The 19,563-nt window shown below is 39.4% G+C and overlaps 1 protein-coding gene across 1 annotated transcript in view; it reads right to left on the bottom strand.

Annotated features, from left to right (window-relative positions):
* Positions 1-522: 522 nt before the first annotated feature.
* The window catches only part of RORB (RAR related orphan receptor B), a 211,041-nt gene continuing 192,000 nt past the window's right edge, over positions 523-19,563 (bottom strand). The window contains exons 9-10 of the mRNA XM_061425551.1: positions 17,666-17,778; positions 523-6,983 (exon numbers count right to left, since the gene is read on the bottom strand). Coding sequence (XP_061281535.1) covers positions 6,828-6,983; positions 17,666-17,778 — 269 coding nt within the window. The 3' untranslated portion in view covers positions 523-6,827. The remainder of the gene's footprint in view (positions 6,984-17,665; positions 17,779-19,563) is intronic.

Raw genomic sequence — 19,563 nt, 5'->3', positions numbered from 1 at the left:
AATTAGGGCTTACATATTAAACAAGGAGAGAGAGACCAGAAAAGTGTAGATTTTAAAACTACGTATGTCACTGGGTTTATTTGTAGTTTGCCTTTTGCCCCTATCAGCCAATAATAATGCATGTAATAATGTAAGTTAAGCTCCAGAAAAATCAAAGCCTCTAGGAGGCATGATTTCTTTTAAAAAAGAATATAATTATTACGCTTTTTAGAGTGAATACTTTTATTTTACATAGTCTGGCAATGCAGGCTGTATGCGTTGCTAACAATGACACCCGTGCTGGTAAGAGATGCAGGCTGCACATCGCAGGTGCAGTGGCGGCTGGTAGGTACAGCCAAGCCCCACACCACATGGTTTCAACACTGGAGGACTCAGACCTCTGCTCTCTACTTGACACGTGTGGGCTGGAGCTCAGGTAAAAACATTAAATCTCTGAATGTTGGAAATACATGAAAATTATTTCTCTCAGTCCTAAAAGCAAGGAATTATTGTCAGGGATTTCAAAAATATTGGAAAGTCTCATTTAAATCTAAATATCTTTTTTATTATAAATCAATCATCATAAAATATTAGCCTTTTAAAGTTGTGTTTGGGATGCAGGAAAAGCATCAGACTCCTCAGACTTGCTCCTGCCTGTGTTGTTACAGCTCATGACACCTCCAACTTTCCTCCCTCTCAGTCTCCCCCCACCCTCCCCCAGGTTCTTGACAACATTTATTTGGTAAAGGTCAGTTATGGCTTCAGCGAATGAGTGATCTGACCTTAGGTTATTAATACGAAATAAATGTGTACAAAAATATTTTGTTCATCAGAAAGCAGAGTTTGTTTTCCTTAAGCTATTCCGTGCAGAAAGGATATGGACTAAGCCATTTGCTACAAGGAAAGAGGACTTACTCAGGCAGCATTTTTTTTTCTTTTTTAAAAAACTTTCCTTTTTCATGTCTGGTTCAGATAGAGTTTACAGGTCTTAGGGAAATCTTCAATACAGATTCTTTGGAGCAGATTTAATTGACAGCCCTGTCCCTTTCTCAGCTGTCTTACAAAAGGAAGCGTACACTTAACACCAATGACCCATCAAGATGCTTAAACCATTACAACCAGTTTCTGAGAAGTACGTAACACGCAGAAAGGAAGCAAGTACATATTTGCTCTTTGTTGGTTTTTCCCCCTCTAAAAAAATCATTACAAAGTCTTATGCTTAAACAGAGACATAGAAAAATCAGTGTATTCACTGTCTCCAGTTATTTACAGCAAAAATTACAGAGACAGCATACATCATATTAGACCTTCCACAAGCATATATTAAAAGTAATTACATCTGAAAAAATATTTTTATTTTCCTCTACATTTCTACAATACATACTCAATTTTCTATAGGTGTAGTTTTCATTCCCGTGTGTGTGTGTGTATGTGTGTGTTAATCAGATGAAGCAGACGGTACCGTGCTTGGGGGTGTGGTCCGGAGCTTCTCTGACATACCTAGTGTGTGTCTGTGTTCGGTCATGACCCAGGCAGGCATATGCCCTCCATCAGCCACTGCCTGAAGAGTATGGTTTAACAGAAGGATCACGCTGCCCAGGGGGGGTGCACATCCCCTGCGCTTCCCCCTCCTGGGTTTATTCAATCTCAGTAAACTTGTGCTTTATTTTTGGCCATAAGAACAATCACTGAGCTGCTCTGTCTGCTCCACTGGAGGTCGTGCTTACAGTCATGCAGGAGGCAAAGATTATATGGCCAATTCGCTTCGGAGGAATTTCAACAGCTAAGGAAAAAAGTGCACAAACAGACAACCCCTATCCACTGCAAAGAAATCCATGGGCCCTCACTTCAGAACAATGGAGGACTATGTGATTGTGACTGTGGAATAAACTCTTTAGACACAACCAAGGGAAAAATAAGAACTTGCAGATCACGAAACCGCATATTTAAAGAAACGCACCGAGACTCAAAAGCATAAAAATTGTGCATTGGACTTTTAGAACAAGAAAGTGGCAAGAAATCTAATCACCTGACTCTATGAAGCTGAAAGTTTGGGCAAAACAATGTCTTTTACAAGCCATCATGAAATTATTTTCATTTTCAGATTTGCCATTTTTAAAGCTGACCTCTTACTATATCCTCTAGTCAAATATGGAAACCAAATTAAGTGTCAGAAGAGCAAGACCTCTTGCCCCTGAACCCCTGACTCTAATGTCACCCAGAGTTGTATCTGCTCAGACTTGCTGCAGTCAGATAGGCCCCAACATTGGAGTTTCAGGGGTTGTGACCACCTTCTGCTCCGAGACATGTTTGGTCTGCACTAAGCCTTGAATCAACTGACATTTACGACTCAAGAGATTGCATAAGATTTAGAAACTTTAGCAATATTTCAGCTTTAGCTGACTCTTGGATGCCCCTTTTCATTGGGGCATTTCCTTGCTAGCTTCCCACCAGACTGCTTCACTCATTTGCACCAACTCCCTGGCCCTCTTAGACTGTTGAATTTTTAACCTTAGCTTTAAACAAACATGTTTCTCTGGTCCTGAGATACTCCTCTACCAACAACCCCAAAAGGATGCCAACTCTTGTGTAAAGACGCACGTGGCTGCCCATATCAGATTGCTGTTTGGATGAGCAGTTGGGAACAGAAAATCAAATACCACTTCATCTAAAGCAGATGGTGGGACTTCCGCTCTCGTTAGAGGGGACTCTGTGCAAAGCGTCACTACAGATGCACACTTTCCAGTTACTGCTGTTCTCTTAAACGGTGGTTCTGTCAGGGCACAGATGCCCTTGTCTGAACTTACTGCCAACTGTAGTAGCTTCAAGAGAGAAAGGAATCAGGAAAATGTTATTTCTTCTAATTTCCAATAGCAGTAGAATTTTTCCTTGCTTCTATGATAAATGGAAACAGAATATAGAACAAAACTGACATAATTTGCATCTGATTGATGGCTTTGAAAAAAGCTGTTAAGTTGTGTCCTTGGAACATAAGAATTGCTTTTGCAGTCAAGTCTGGTACACATGGGACTGTAGAGAGTGAGCGTGAATTGACTATCCATGTGCAAGGTTTTCTACAAGCAGTTTAGCTTGACTGCTGGGAAGTTGTGTGTGGAGCAGGCAGCTGTGATAGGACATGAACTAATGCCTCCTGGCACCTACTGTTAATATCCAGAGTCTCTTAGATTCTATCAAAGAAATCTGTTTACCTAAGAGACCTCTGTATTGTCTGTTTTTACCTACTCAGTGGTCCAGATTCCTGAAGACACTTTTAAAGCAAGGGAAATCCAGAAAGGGTTTGTTTGTTAAATACATCTCCACCCTCAGTTTTCAATCTTTGGGGGGTAAAAGAGCTGCAGAAAAAGGAATACAAAGAGGACCAGAGTCGCAGACAGTAGGGCTAGAGATGAGATGCTAGGCCAGATGTGGAATTCGTTATTCTCCTATGTTCCCTCCAAACTTTTCCTTTCTTTTCACAGACCACAAGTCACCTCCCTTGTCAGGTGGTGAATGCCACTGACTTGTATAGGACTTGTATAGGAAGCCAGGGTTCTCTGGGAGATACATATTCCTATAAATGGGGCAACTGGATCATTTGGCTCTTAGGAGATTTTAGAAAATGAAGCTAAGTTGTTCTTACTCATGAGCAATTTTTCAGCAAGTCCAAACAGAAGTAAATCCAGCTTACAGCATGAAGTTACCCCTCACTGGTCCGAAAGCCTTGTCAGAGTGGTTCTCTCACTGGCATATTTAATTTGTGTCATTTACATTTTATTGTCATTTTCCTGTTTTTTGTCCCCCCACTTCTTGGTGTACCTTTTTTAAAAACAAAACAAAACATCCCTGAGTGGATACAGTGCAACATCTGCATCAAGCAGTGATTGTCATTTACGAAGCATGAAGTGAAAAGTACAGATCCTGGGTCCTTTCTTCCAGTGCCCACCTTATTATGAATGTGTTGCAAACACTTGTGAGTCTTCATGGGGAAGGGACAAAGGTTGCATGTGGTCAAGAAAGTTGTTAACCAAAATTTCAAAATACCTCCAGAGGTAGTCACAGGAGACATTCAAAGGGCAGCTTTTAAAGGTACTTGGTTACCACTGAACACATGACTTGGCTGTCTTTCACGGGACAGATTTGGCAACTGTGGCAAAAGTTGGAAATCTCTTTTCTCAACTGCAAGGGGCTGAGTGCCTACTGGTTTCCACTGTTTTGTTCTGGTTCAGTTGTTAGCTGTTTCCTGTCCCCTCGCTTCAAAAGGTTCATGCCGTCCCAAAGAAATGATTGCACCAGTGGAAACAACACAAATTCAAATCCAGGACCTCCTGAGGCAGATGTGGGGAACAATCTTTTTCCTACCTCACCCATGGGACAAGGGAGGGAAAATTCTCAGCCACTTCATCAATTGAGTCAATTTAAATCCTCTAAGGTAAATTGGAGGAAACAAATGGTTCCCTTTGCAACTGAGCAGGAATTACAGGCTGACAATAGGAAACACTAGTCCAACTGAACAATGAAAGCAAAGTTTGACATAAGTTCAAAGCTCAAAGGGAAACGCCAAGTAGACACATTAAGCATTGCCTATCACAAGCCAATCATAAAACATACATTGCATTTGGAAACAGCTTGGTTTAATTGAGTGCCTTCCATTACCCTGTTTTCCTAGCAATCAGTAAAGTAATCTTTCCATTAGAAGGAAATATGACTCTTGGAATTAATTCTTTATACAAAGAGCTAACAGGAGTGACATTTACACCAAAAAGAATTGAGTCCCTGTAGCAGCATAATAAGCAGTCTACAGCTGTCTTCTTAGACACTGAAGGTAATTTGGTTCAGTGTAGTTAAATTAATTGAATATAACAGTAGTTGAGAAAGGGATTCATTATTTTAAAGCCTTTTTTCTCCATTGGTTTGGAATTCATCAATCATGAGGTGGGAAAAGGCTCTGTTTTCTAAAAGACAAGATGAACACTACTGTTTGATCATCAGTGAGCAGTGCTGTGGCATCATGGAGATGGCTGTCAAACCATCCAACTTCAGGAGAGCATAAGATTAAAAACAATGTTTCCACCGATGGAAACTTCACAAAGTAGGTGTGCATTTGTGTGTGTGTATATGCGTGTGTGTGTGAGTGTTAGATGAGATAAGGGCAGGTCTTCATGAGTTGATGGCCAGGCTACACTTACAGATCATAATTTTCCCTGTCTTATACACAAAGCTCCTCTCTAGATCCCTTTTAAAAACTCTTGTTTGGGATCAAATGAGACTAAAGGCACAAGGCCTCCAAAACACAGGCAGAACAAGCTTCTTGGAATTTATGTTTTTCTGGTGATCACTTTGATTGGAGAGCAAGTGGAAAAGTGAGATCTTGTACTAGGAAATCCAAGTTGTCTAATCCTGATCTCAACTCTGGCATTCTGTACTTTTAAAAGTTGCTAAAAGAATAACCCCAGGGTAGATGGATAATGCAATTTCAAACGGCACCAGAAATAGTTTTGGCTTTGGGGTGCATTTGTTCTGTAGAATAACACAGATCTTTTATTCTAATCTATCAAGGTTTTACTAAATTTTTATAATATAACATTTTGTAGTTGAAAAAAATTAGAGGTCCCAGACTAGAAGAACATAGAAAGTCCTGCCTCCCCCTTTATTTATTGCTGCTTTTTTTTTTTTTTAACAAACTTATTAAAGAGAATGAACATAAAGAACTACTTCTTTGCTTTGTATATTCTCTTTCTACTTCTTTGCAAAAGAGATAAAATGTTTACATGAAATGGTATTAGGACCCTGGGTTCTGATTTGCTCTTTTACTCCAATTTTTTTAGAAAAAACTGCTGGTGGTCGTAATCTACTGACTGTATTTCTCTGTTGATACAACAAGCACCAAAATCAAGTTCCTCTCACAACTTGAAATTCAAAGAAAAAAAGATGATTTTTGTGTCCTGGTGAAAAATAGGAACTATCTGTTTTTTGGTCAAAAGGCCCTGGACTCCATAATGTTTTCTGTGGCCTAATTCTTAAAACAGGAAAATGACTCCAAATAGTTAATTTTTTCCCCAATATGTACCATCTTGACAAGGCTTTGATGTCATTGATCAAAACAGAGTTTTTCTACAGAGGTCATGCGTTATATTTATTCCTTTGTCAACTTATTTCTGAATTGGTACCATTCTGCTATTAACTGCAGATGAAAACTCTGGCTGGAAAAACAAAATCCTGATTGTCTAACATAAAGGTAACATATAACACAGAAGGTAAATAACGTAAGAGCGCCTGACTGAACCTCCTTTGCTAGTATATTTGATATTTTAAGCCACAGTGCATGTGTGTGTATAAGTAATAGTCATATATAATATTCTCAGATATTATATACTTATCACATACCTGCACAGTGCTTTCCAAGACAGCTACAAATTTATACATGCATCACCTATCTAAAAACATAGAAATCAGTAAGCCTATTAAGTGGAATTTTCTTAAATTATATTTGAACAATCAACAGGAAAAGTAATCATGTAAAGTACTGCTCTGTTCTTGTATATATCTACAATAAAATTCTATAAACAGTTGTTTCCCCAAACATACCTGAATAAAATTAAAAAAAGATAACACCCAGTGTCCTATATTTGTATATTTATGGTCATTTCAAAAACAAACAAACAAATAAAAGAGCCCCACTCAGGTGCATATTTACATTCTTCAAACTGTAGCGGTGAAAAATAATTCTATTAAGTGCAGGACATTCCTAATGTTGCAGTAGTGACGTTTTCCTTAAGTCTTCATGAACACATTGCTTTTGTCTTAATGGTGATGCATTCCACGACTATGAGACAGTTCGCTCGTCGCCTTCATTTGCAGACGGTGGCACAGTCAGGATTAAAGAGCTCCTTGTATAACGGAGGAAAGAGTGTATTCACTATGTCTGGATGCGATTGCTTAAATACCTGCAGCTTCTCCCCGTGCAAGTTGCAAACTGCTGTGATGGTTGGTATCTTGGCTATTAGCTGCAGAGTGGAGAGACAGGGAAAGAGACAAAGAGGGAAGCTCATTAGTGCTCGGTCTCCTGAATCAGTGTCCTTCCTGGCCCCAGATGAAGGGAACCGACTTTGGAAAAAGATGTTCAAAAAGAAAGAAGGCTCACTTTCAGCTTCTCCTTTAGAACAAAACAAAACAAAACACCTTCCTCCCCCACTCTCTAAAGAGAAAATAAAGAGCAGGAAAGAAAGCAGGACCAAGCTTCCTAGTTCATTGTTCTTATAGAAAGTATGTATGGAAGGGAGTTTAGTCTAATCATTAGGAGGAGGTGTTGGCCGGGCAGGCTGACGAAGTTGGAATCCTGGTTCTAAAATAGCTAAATGGCTATATGTCTGTGACACCCTCTATGTCTCAGTTTTCTCATTTGTAAAATGGACTTATTCATAGCATCTATTTCATTGAGTTGTTGTATAGACCAAGTGATGAAATTAATATGAAAGTGCTAAGAATACTGTGGGCATGAAACACAATTAGCTAATATCCTTATCTACCATTTCCCATAGATTTTTATAACATGAATATCAGATTTTTAGATTTGGAAGATGACAGTGTTAGAAAGGTATAACATAAATCATATGAGGTGTAATTCACAATGATCTGGGCTGCTCTGCTGTCAAGGTCACTAGCCTGCCACTATCTCTCTAATCCTTTCCCACTTTAATGCATAAGATGAAACCTATATTTAATCAAGGGAGAATTTGGGAGGTCACTGGCACTCAGCTTCCTTGGGGAGGTGTTTTAAAAAGTCATGGGAGAACATCCACTTATTATTATTTTTTTTTGAGAACATCCACTTATAACTGTTAGGTTTTGATATGTTAGTATCATGTAAGATATAATTTTGTAAATTTAAATACCCAGAAGACGGTGTTTTAATAATTTAAAATACCCACAGTTTGTTAAACGCTATATATGTCATCAGGTTCTGGACAATTCTAGCTTTTAACACACTTATAATTCTGAAACACTTAGAATCCATCATTTAGTGTCAAAATTGCTTAAAACCATGTATCATTGTGATCAAATTACTGTGGGAATAAGAAATACTCTCATATAGGTAATACTTTTACAAAAGATAAGCTTGATGGTTCATATAGTTGACCAAAGATACACTTGAAAGCAATGATGAAATAAAATAAACCCATCTAATCACCAATTAGGCTCACCGCTCTCCCTACCCTATTCAATAATAAGAAACCATTTCAGCCTTTGAAGTAAAGGAGGAAATAGATAATTAGTTACTTTGTGACTTTTCAAAATCAGAAATTTCCACTCTTTCATTAACTTTCCTTTTAACAACTAATGACTATATAACCACACTATGAGCCATTTAAAAATAGCACCAGGATTAGAGCTGTTGACATATTCATTAAAGGGATCTAGAACACACAAAGAAGTTTGGCGTCCAGAATTTTCAGTTCCCTGCTATTTAATCATAGGGATAGAAATGAAAAGAAAAAAAAAAACAACTGTAGAATCTTTACAGAATGGATGTTAAATTTTAGACTGAGAATCAGGACTTTTCAACATTATGAGGTACTTAAACTGGTAGCAGACACTTCTACTAGACACCAGAGTTCACAAACAGTAGTGTTATTGCTTATAATCTATGTGAGAAGACAGATGAATATGACCACACAGTCAAAAGCAGACTGAAAAACTGTGGCGAGTGCCATGGAGGAACACTGCTAGGAGAAGTGGTAGATAATAGGATGCTCTGACTTCTGTAAGGTAGGCACTTCTGAGAAAGGACCATTTAAGCTGGGCTCTGAAGGGAGAGAGAGAGAGCTAACCAGATGCTGGGGCTGGGGGGTGTATAATATGTTCCAGGACCATATGTGGTATTAGAACTAAAAGAAGTTCAGTGTCCCTGGAGCAGTGGGTGAGCATGTTCAAGGATAAAGCTGGGGAGGCTGCATAGTCAGGTTATGCTAGGTCTCACGGTCTCTGTTAAGGTCTTTGGAAGAATTTTAAGAAAGATAATCAGAATCACATTCTGAAAGATTTGATTTGCATCCTGGTGGAAAGCAGTGTCTTTTCTATATTTTCATAGGTAAAGAGTGTACAAATGTCCACTAACTAGAGTCCCTTGGGAAATTATTCAAGCTTTCTTAACCAGCTGGTTCACACAGAAGGAGACTGTAACAATTTCGGAAAACTTCTTACACATTACAATTCTCCCTGAAATAGCTACTGAATGCATAGAGGCTTTGAAAGCTTTCTATAATCATCTGCAGTTGAACTGATGATGTGCAGAGTTCCTAAAACACCCAGATGCAACTCTGTAATGCTTGTCAATCTTTGGTGTGCACAAGCATCGCTCGGTGCTTCCTAAAAATGCAGATTACTGCAATCCACTTGTAGGGATTCTGTTTCATGAAACCTAGATGGGGAGCTCAGATTTCATGTTTGAAATACATATCCTGAGGATACTGGTGCACTGGGTCCATAGAATAGACTTTGAGAAGCACTGTTAAGAGATTCAAATCTTATAAATTTACAGCTGTTTTTAAAAATTGACAAATTCTTTATCATGTAAGAAATAGTCCTGGTAACTGAGTGTCAAGTTAGCTTCTTTTCTGGAGGCTGTTAAGAAATTATCATATCTAGAGAGGGAAGGTTTCATTTGCTTGGTTCTATTAGTTTGGTGAGAGACAAGTAATGAAATTTCCTGAGTTCCCTATAAAACACAAATACTATATAAAGAGGATTAGTCTAGTGATAAAAATATGGGCTTTCAATGAGCCAGACTGTCTGCATTTGAATCCCTGATTTGCTCTTTACAGTTGTATGATCTTGGACAAGTCACTTAACCTATTAGCTTCTTTATCTGTCAGATGACAATTATGACAATCCCTATCTCAGAGAGTTGTTGTGAGGGTTAAGTGAGTCAATACAAGCCATCTATGACTGTAATGCTTCCCTCAAGGAAAGAAATAGTCAAGGTCATGTTTGTTCAGCCAAGTAACATGGAGGACAAGAAACCAGCTTAGCCCCTAAACAAGCAACCAAAATTGATTCTCTATATATTGTATGTTTGCTTCCTAGATGGCTCAGCAGTAAAGAATCTATCTGCAATACAGGAGATGCAGATTTGATCCCTGGGTCAGGAAGATGCCCTGGAGGAGGAAATGGCAACTCACTCCAGTATTCTTGCCAGGATAATCCCACAGACAGAGGAGCCTGATGGGCTATAGTCCATGGGGTTGCAAAGAGTCATACATGACAAGTGACTGAGAATACACACACATATTGTGTGTTGGGGTTTCCCCAGGAGGCTCAGTAGTTAAGAATCCTCCTACCGACGCAGAAAACACAAGAGAAGTGGGTTCAAACTCTGGGTTGAGAAGATATTATGTACTGCAGCTGGGAAACCCAATGTCAAAAGGAGCTCAGAGAAGCCTCAGCAGTAGTTGAAGGCTCAACAACTTTTTAAATAGCTGGGGTGGTGATCTAAAAGCACTTGGAGATGGAAGGGGTAGTTGATTTCAAATCATCATGAGATTTCATCATGTTTAAATAATCCCCATGGCAGAAGTAGACAGAGGGTCAAGAAAAAGGCATTTTCACACTCATCTACTCATCTCACTCTCTTATGATAAACATTTCTTGTAAGAAGGAAGCTTTAGCTTATACCTACAGGGGTCTATAAGAAGAAAAATAGCTCTTTGAGAAGAGATAATAATCCTATGCTTCTTTCCAAAGGGTGGTTTTATGAGAAAACCCACAATTTTATAATTGGCACATTTGATGTTGAACAAATGGAACATACAAAGGTGAAAACTAGAGATTGTGTTCATGTGGGCTTTCAAGCCATCATGATGCCTTCCAACATGAAGCAGGAAGTCAATAATGGCTTGATTAAAGAAGAAGAAACTGCAGAAGCACTGATAAAGGCAGGAAATACCCAGTGAGGCTACACATCCATTCGTCTTCTCCATTCACTCTTTTTGGAGTTTTTGTTTAGCTAAATCTAGATATTTGGCCTAGACTTTTCCACCATCCTTACTCCACCTGACATCCATGCTGTATGGGATGTTTTCTCTACTCTGGGAATGGCTGACTAAAGTGGAAGCAGACACTTGGTTCAGCTGGGATTGGAATCTGGAATCAGATGGAGAGCCAGCAAATTACTTTCTAAATGTAACAACTTACTTTCTAAATGTACTTTCTAAATTACTTTGTAGTGACCTAAGGAGCTAAGAGCTAGCCATATTTCACCAAGACCAAGGAAGCAGAGAAAACTGGTATTCAGAGAGGGAGAAGAAGAAAGCAGGTACCTAAAGAGAGAGAAACTTGTGAGATGAAGAATTCTGAAGGCTTCCCAATTTCTTGTCCCAGCATTTCCTGAAAGGGGGCTGGATTTCTGACCATATGTTCCATCAGATTTCTCTCCATTAGTTTTATTATTTTCTTCTTGCTTTTCCTAGTGGGAGTTGGTTCTTGTTCCTTGTAACTCAAGAGTCCTAACCAATACATCAACTTGCAACTTCATGAGTGAGGAGTAACATCAAAACCTCTCTTCTGGAACTTCCCGGGTGGTCCAGTGGTTTAAGGCTCAGAGCTTCTGTGGCAGGGGGCACAGGTTCCATCCTTGGTCAGGGAACTAAGATACTGAATGTCTTGTGGAATAGCCAAAAAACAAACAAAGACCACCTCTCTCCTTCTTATAGACTATTAGTCTGACAGACAATCCCTAAAATTTCTGGGTGTGGGACCTATGGTGTATGCCAGTGAACTATAAATGACTAACATGAGTTGAAATAATCTGATCTCTCTCAGGGACTCCTCAAGGAAAGCACTCATGGGCCAAGACTGTGTATTATTTTTTGCTCCCTCCCCTGCATCTGGCACACAATACACACTCATTATACATGTAGGTTGAAGTAGAAAACTATTCCCTAAGAAAGCTGTTTCTTGAGAATTGATTTGGAATTAGAAATCTTGGATGATCTGTTGAACTGTTTTCTGTAATCTTGCCTCTTCTTACATTATTTTACAGGGTATATCCCACTTGGGGAAAGCTGAGCAGGGCTTCTGGGGTGCCTGGTCTTAACCTGGGCAGCGGTTACACTGGTATGTTAACTGCGTGATGATTCATTGAGCTAAACACTGATGAGTTAAGAACTTTCCACACGTATGTTGTAGTTTGATAAAGTACAAAAAGTTAAATATAAAACAAATTCCTAACTAAATATGCAGAGAAGGCAATGGCACCCCACTCCAGTATTCTTGCCTGGAAAATCTCATGGACGAAGGAGCCTAGTCACTTTCATGCATTGGAGAAGGAAATGGCAACCCACTCCAGTGTTCTTGCCTGGAGAATCCCAGGGACAGGGGAGCCTGGTGGGCTGCCGTCTAGGGGGTTGCACAGAGTCGGACATGACGGAAGCTACTTAGCAGCAGCAGTAACTAAATATGAAGGAGAACGGGGAGGCTCAGACCATGAGGCCACATCATCTGAGCAGGGACTCAAGCGGTGACTGGACAGACTGTGCTGTTCAAGATTAAACTGATGAATCCCAGGCCCACCTGCTAGGAATTCTAATGTGACATCTAGTGTTCTCCACAAAGAATAAGCAGGCTTCAGGAGTAAACATCCCATTATTAATCATGACATAGTCTCTCTTGATCTTACTGAGACAGCAATGAAACTCATTGTAAATGACCCTTGGCAGTTTTCAATGATCTCTCCATCAGTGTCTGCTTGCTCCGTAGACCCTATCTATGAGTCAGCACAGCTGTTTTTTTTTTTTCCTAAATCTGTATCCTAATAGTGCTTACTAAAGTGAGAGTGACTAGGAGTGATTTCTTTCAGATAAAAATCTCAATTATTAACACTGTAAAGTAGGGCTGTGTAAACCTTCCCTCATATAAGCTTTTCTTTAGAAACTTGCTACTGCTACATTAGAAAAATTCCGCTCTCTGTTGATGGCAGTTTTGTTGTTCTGCCAGAAACAGAAAGCCTGATAGGAATGCTGACCCCTGGATGTGGGGTTTATAAACAGTGTATGCTTTGGGACTAGAATATCACCTTAAATTCAGTACTGTAGTGCACAGAGTACTCATTTGAATCTGCAAGACCTGGAGAAATCTATTTATTCACTTATTGTAGTGGCAGAACATCTAAAGAGTCCTTAAAACTACTGCACAGGACTGAATACTGGGAGGCAAAAGATGTTAGAAGCAACCTTTGTTTTTCTCTTCTAGAGTCAAAGAATGTTATACTGAAGGGACCTTAACGACCATCCAGTCCAACCTCCTTATTTAGGAGACAAAAAAAAAGTGAAGCCCAGAGAACAGATGGGCTGCCTCCCCTAGTCATATGGGGCTTAAAAATATATGTGTATATATGCATATACATATATACATACATATACATATATATACATAGTAAGTGATAGTCACTCAGTCATGTCCAACTCTTTGTGACCCATGGACTGTGGCCCTCCAGGCTTCTCTGTCCATAGAATTCTCCAAGCAAGAATACTGGAGTGGGTAGCTATTCCTCTCTCTAGGGGATCTTCCTGAACCAGCAGTCAGATTCTTTACTATCTGAGCCACCAGAGAAGCCCATATATGTATATACATGTTTAGTTGCTCAGTGGTATCTGACTCTTTGTGACCCCATGGACTGTAGCCTGCCAGGCTCCTCTGTTTATGGGATTTTCCAGACAAGAATACTGGAGTGGGTTGACATGTCCTTCTCCAATATATATGTATTTCTTTTGTGAGCTTTAGTGAGAATGACTAGTGTTATCTCATTTCCTCATTTCTCCAATCCAGGATCCAGCCAAATCTAACTATTATTCAGGGTCTTCATACAGTGTATATTTTCTTATACATATAGCATTGCCCCCATCACTTGGAATGCCATACTTTACCTCCCTAAACCTCTAACTTCCATCCTTTGAAACAGCATTCATCAGCTATTAGTTCAAATATACCCATTTCTTGGATAAAACATTTCCCTACAGAAACAAAGTTTCTTCTGTCCACAGCAGCTACAACAACAGCACTTACATGTTGGTTATGAATCATGTACCATGCTTGTATTTGATCTCATTCAGTCCTCAAAATAACCATATGACATCAATACTATCTTTAATCACATTTTACAAATAAGAAAACCGAGACACAGAGGTCAAGTCACTTGTGCAGAATAACTAAGCTAGTCTGATGGTTCATTATATATATGGTACATATTATCATTATGATCATGAAAAGAAGAAACTAGATTATTTATTTTTACCCCAAACAAACCAAAAAATAAATAAACTGATTAATACACAGGGGTTGAGAACTTTTAGTTAATGGATTAAAATTCCTGATTTTAAAATCCTCTCCAGGTCCAAGTTTGGTCAAAAGTATAAGGCATTGCTACTTGAACTTTAATTTCAGGAACTGGGCATGCAGAAAGTGTTTTGGAGACAGTTTTTTCAAGATGAAATCTAATGATTATGTCTGAACCCTGCACCTCACTTGAAGCCAGCTACACCTGTTCAGAGTCAAACTGGCTGGCTATTAACAGTCTTTGTCATTTGCACAGAGGCAGATCCACCCCACTTACTGAGACTATAACCCAAACCCCTGGACTTGAATATAGCAGTTGCATATGTGCACATTTTTCTGGAGATAAGCTTCATACTGTGTACCTGATTGCCCAGAGGGGTCACTCTTTTAGGGGTGTCATGGAGGCAGAAGAGCTCCATGGCTATGAAGGTGAAAGAATAAATTTCTGAAAATAGGAAAAGTATCTGTGGTATGGCGGAATAGTTTTCCTTGGATTTAAATAAAGCTGTTTATTTCTTTTGGAGAGCATGGGTTTGATGAGTGGGTGTCCCTATATGTCAATGGCGCCATTGTCCTTAGAGTATGAAGGCAGTCAGGAACTCAAGAGACTTGCCTGTCCCTTCCCTTTCCCCAACACACTTGAACCTGAGACTTAGACAAATGGAGTGACTTATGCAAAACCACACGGTCCAGAGCAGGGAGAAATGAGAACCCAATTCTCATTCCATTTCATGGTCCCTCCACATTAGTTCACATAGTGTGAGTCGCTCAGTCATGTTCGACTCTTTGCGACCCCAGGGACTGTAGCCCAGCAGGCTTCCCTGTCCATGGAATTCTCCAGGCAGGAATACTGGAGTGGGTAGCCATTCCCTTCTCCAGGGAATCTTCCTGATCCAGGGAACAAACCTGGGTTTCCTGCATTGCAGGCAGACTCTTTACCCTCTGAGCCACCAGGGAAGCCCCTAGTTCACATAACTTCCTATCAAATGATGACCATTACAGTGAAAGGGCCACACAGAAACTCAATATCCACACATGACTAGTGGAAGCAATGCTTTGTCATTTGACTCCAGTGAATTTTATATAAGAAATTATCCTTTCTAACACTTTTTCTGATTCCCAGATTTACAACATTCTCTTTCCATAAGCAAAGAACTGAATGGATTTAACTAGACTTACTGTGGTGTTCGCTTCACAACATATCAGTTCAGTTCAGTTGCTCAGTCATGTCCGAGTCTTTGTAAGTTGGACGTGACCCTTCACAGCATATACAAATATTGAATCATTATGTTATATACCTAAGCCTAATATAATGTTATATGTTAATTATTCTTAAGAAATAAAATAATTGTATACTTTTCCCACTAAAGATGGGAAAAGGAGAGTTAAGCTGACTTTACTTGGTGTTTTAATTTTTTTTTTTTGCTATTACATATTTTTCATCTTCAATTTCTGTCTTCTTCCTACCCGCAAATACCTCAGATCACCATCAGGATACCAACCAAGTAGTAGCAAATGGTATAAGCACAAGGGTTACTGTCTTGGGGAAGTAATAATCACCATGTCGCAGTGTGTTAGAATTTATGCAGTGTATGTATCTCATTTGAACCTATACTTCTGTATAGGAGTAAGAAATTATAATCTTCACTTTACAGACGAAAGAACCATGGTTTTCTGATAAGAAGATGATCCCCTGAAGTGGAATAGTTTTTGTCTAACTCTGGATTTTAGGGTGGTAAATATGGGGAATAAAGTCTTTGGGGGATCCAAATGCAAGAAACATTCTTCCTGCCAACATTAACTAACCAGATGCATTTATGCATACATGCTGCACAGCAACAGAAAGGCAGATGCATATACCCACAGTATCACCATTTCTGCCTAGTATATCTGAAAGCATGTTGAAGTTTTGCTCTTATCTGGGAGAAAATTGAGGTATGAAGAGCATAGGATTTGTCCTTGCGCACGTGATAAGTGACAAGTTACATCAAAGAGACTATCACTCTACGGTGTAGAAATGTTCCTCCTAGTGATGTGTTAATTTTAGCAAAATGTTACTATAATGAAGCAGCATACTTAACTCATGGAGGTTTTTTATTGTAGTACTCTGTATGTGCAAAGTAAAATCTGATAGTATTCCTAGCAGAGTCCCCCTTCCCTCTCCACCCTTTAAAATAAAGAACTTCAAGAGCAGAGTGGGAGAGTTTTAATGATAAAAATATAGAGTCGGATAACTGTCATCTGTAACTGAGGATAAGCTCCACTTCTTCGTTGCTTAACCTCTAAAAAAAACTCCAATTCTTAAGAAATTTAAGATACTTTAGGATCTAAAATAATGCTAGGTATCATTAGAAAACTCCTTATTCCTCTTATGATCATTTTATGTTGGTACATAACTTTTTCCAGAATTCTTCTAAAGGATCACTATTTTTAATTAAGTTGAATTGTGAATGAAATGCAAAGCGCTGTGCATGCAGTCTGCCCTTGAGATACTTCATTTTGAAAGAATCCCAGATTAGAGGTGAGGAGATTAGAGTTGAAGGAAAATTTACAAGGCATCAGTCTAATCTTCTACTCTGGGTAGGACTGCCATTAACAACATATCTGAAAGGAAACAAGGCAGAATCTCTAAGAATCTGACCACAGACAGGGACCTCACTCCACTCAGTGGTCTACTCTCTGTTCAGCAGTTCTCATCCTTTTATAGTTCTTCCTTATTTTGAATAAAAATCTAACCATTCTTTTGTCCAGACCAGACTCCCAAGTGGCGCAAAGTCTCCTCTTTCTTCACATGTGATTTTTGAAGACTTGTTTCCTTGCTTTTGTTCTTCAGATAAGCACCCTCAGTTCCTATAATGTGTCTTCCTCTATCTGGAGTTCAGACCCATCAGTATCATCCTTGACTAAGAAGTTATTGTGTTCTCAGCTTATTATAGTTTCCTAGTGTCCCTTTTCTCTGGTACTATTGCCTGGAAAATCCCATGGACTGAGGAGCCTGGTAGGCTGCAGTCCATGGGGTCGCTAAGAGTTGGACACGACTGAGCAACTTCACTTTCACTTTTCACTTTCATGCATTGGAGAAGGAAATGGCAACCCACTCCAGTGTTCTTGCCTGGAGAATCCTGGGGACAGGGGAGCCTGGTGGGCTGCCGTCTCTGGGGTCGCACAGAGTCAGACACAACTTAAGTGACTTAGCAGCAGCAGTGTCCCTTTTAAAATGCACACTTGAAGTTTATGCCACCTTTGGTAACCTTCAGACCTTGTTGCTGATGAGAAATGTCCCTTGCCTTATGTGACTAGCCCTCCCCTGCTCACTGGGCTCTGTCAGTGACAGGGGGTCTGTGCTTCGAGAACCTACCTTTGCCAAGGTCTCATCATCCAGGTGATTCTTCTGAATCACATGTTGAAGTGCAAAATAAATTTTTTCCTGAAGCTTCTGGACCTTCCTTGGTTCTATCAGCCAGGCTCGGTCTAAGAAAGGAAAAGGTGGGTAGGAAGGGGACAGAAGGTAAGCTTCGTTGTATTTCACCTACCTATGTAAGTGCTGAGATTTAGACCTAATTCAAATTAGTCTAAATTGCTTCTGAAGACGTGTAATTATTTTTCTAAAACAAATAGTTTATAAGCAACGCCATGAGGACAGTAATGTACACAAAACACTGCCAGAAAGTCGGGGTGGAGGTAAGGACACAGTGATTCAAAGACGCTGCATGTGTCTTACTGTCTGTGACAGTTTACATCTCTAACTCATTCTCTGGACATATGCTTAGATTTTCTTTCGAAGTGTAAGTCAATGATTTGTGAAGAAATGAATTATAGAAGTGAAGAAAATCTATTGTAAAGGAGCATTTTTGGTATTCAGGATCTCTCTTCTTTTATATAAGCTGTTATAATTTATACACTATCAAAATGAATCAACATAACAATTAATCCCGTGTCCTCTTTTTCTATATTGAATATTTAAATAATGGCTGGGATAATCCCTCCTTTCCTTTAGCCTTTCCTACTTTCTTTTTTCTTTCCTCCCTCCCTCTCTTTGTTGTTTCATTTCGTTCTTCTTTCTTCCTAGATGCTTTATACCGTGGTGACAAAATTCTGTCCGGCATCAATGCCTTAGGTTGAAACTTCAGTGAAGAGACACCCGGAGTGTCCAAATGCTGAACAAATACTCATGGAAAAGAACTTCACATGATCCTTCTGAACACAGTTCAGGTCAGGTGAGAAACTCAATTCTGTAATCCTAGACAGGGCCAGGACAAGTCTAGCCAACAGTTAAGCAAACCCTTACGTAAGTGAGCACAAAAACCTTTAGTGACCATTGTCAATCAGAATACATTAAGTTTCCCTGCTTCTCCCTTCCCTAAACCATCCGGAGCTGAATAGACAGTAACTATTATGGCAAGAACCTGGGCGGAAGGGTGGGTCTGGCATGAGATGGAGCCTCCGCAGGCTGGAATACTGTCTTTCCCCTCTGAATATGACACTATGCCAAGGTGGCAAACATGGTATCTTGGAGTTGCTTCTAAAAGCCTCTGAGTGTGGGTCTGTGACCAGGGCTGGAACATTCCCCACCAGGTAGAATAAGCTAAACCTCATGCGTCACTTCCATACTCTGGAATTTGATGGCTTTAGCATGTTCTTCCTAGAAAAAGGCTCATAGTTCAGCTGATTTTTCACTCATAAGAAGCATGTTTGCCTTTCAAATGGGGCAATTATCTTCATGGATTGTTTAAATTTGATATATTGTGTCTTAAATATTTGCTGTTAGGAATTTACTGATTTGCCACACACATTCCTAAGAGGACAGTGAATTTTGTATTGCTTCCTTTGAGGAAGCAGGAATCAGAGTGAAACCACCTGCCTCATCACAGACTTGCAGGCTTAGTCTTCTACTGAACTATAATCGATAGGAAGAAGCAAATGCAATGAGAAAATGGCAGGAGGAAAATTATTTGGCATTTGGTTGCTACCAGAAATAAATCTTTCTTGTCACTTCTTCCATTTGTCTTTGTGCTGCCAATTCTGGAAAACCTTCTAGGGTTAAAAAAAAAAAAAAGGGAAAAGCTTGGAGGAACAACTTTATTTTAGAGCCACAAGAGAAACTGTTAGTAATAAGATACCAATTGATAACTAACTTCCATTTTTGATAAAGTAATAAAAAAACAGAATCAAATTTTTTAAATCATTAAAAAATTAAAAAATAAGTAAATAAAGTCTACCAGATACAAAGTGTAAAGGCTGTATTATGGGTACACA

Source organism: Bos javanicus, chromosome 8 (genome assembly GCF_032452875.1).
Source record: "Bos javanicus breed banteng chromosome 8, ARS-OSU_banteng_1.0, whole genome shotgun sequence".
NCBI classification, from domain to species: Eukaryota; Metazoa; Chordata; class Mammalia; order Artiodactyla; family Bovidae; genus Bos; species Bos javanicus.
Note: the sequence above shows the minus strand (reverse complement) of the source record. Positions and strands in the feature narration are given on the sequence as shown.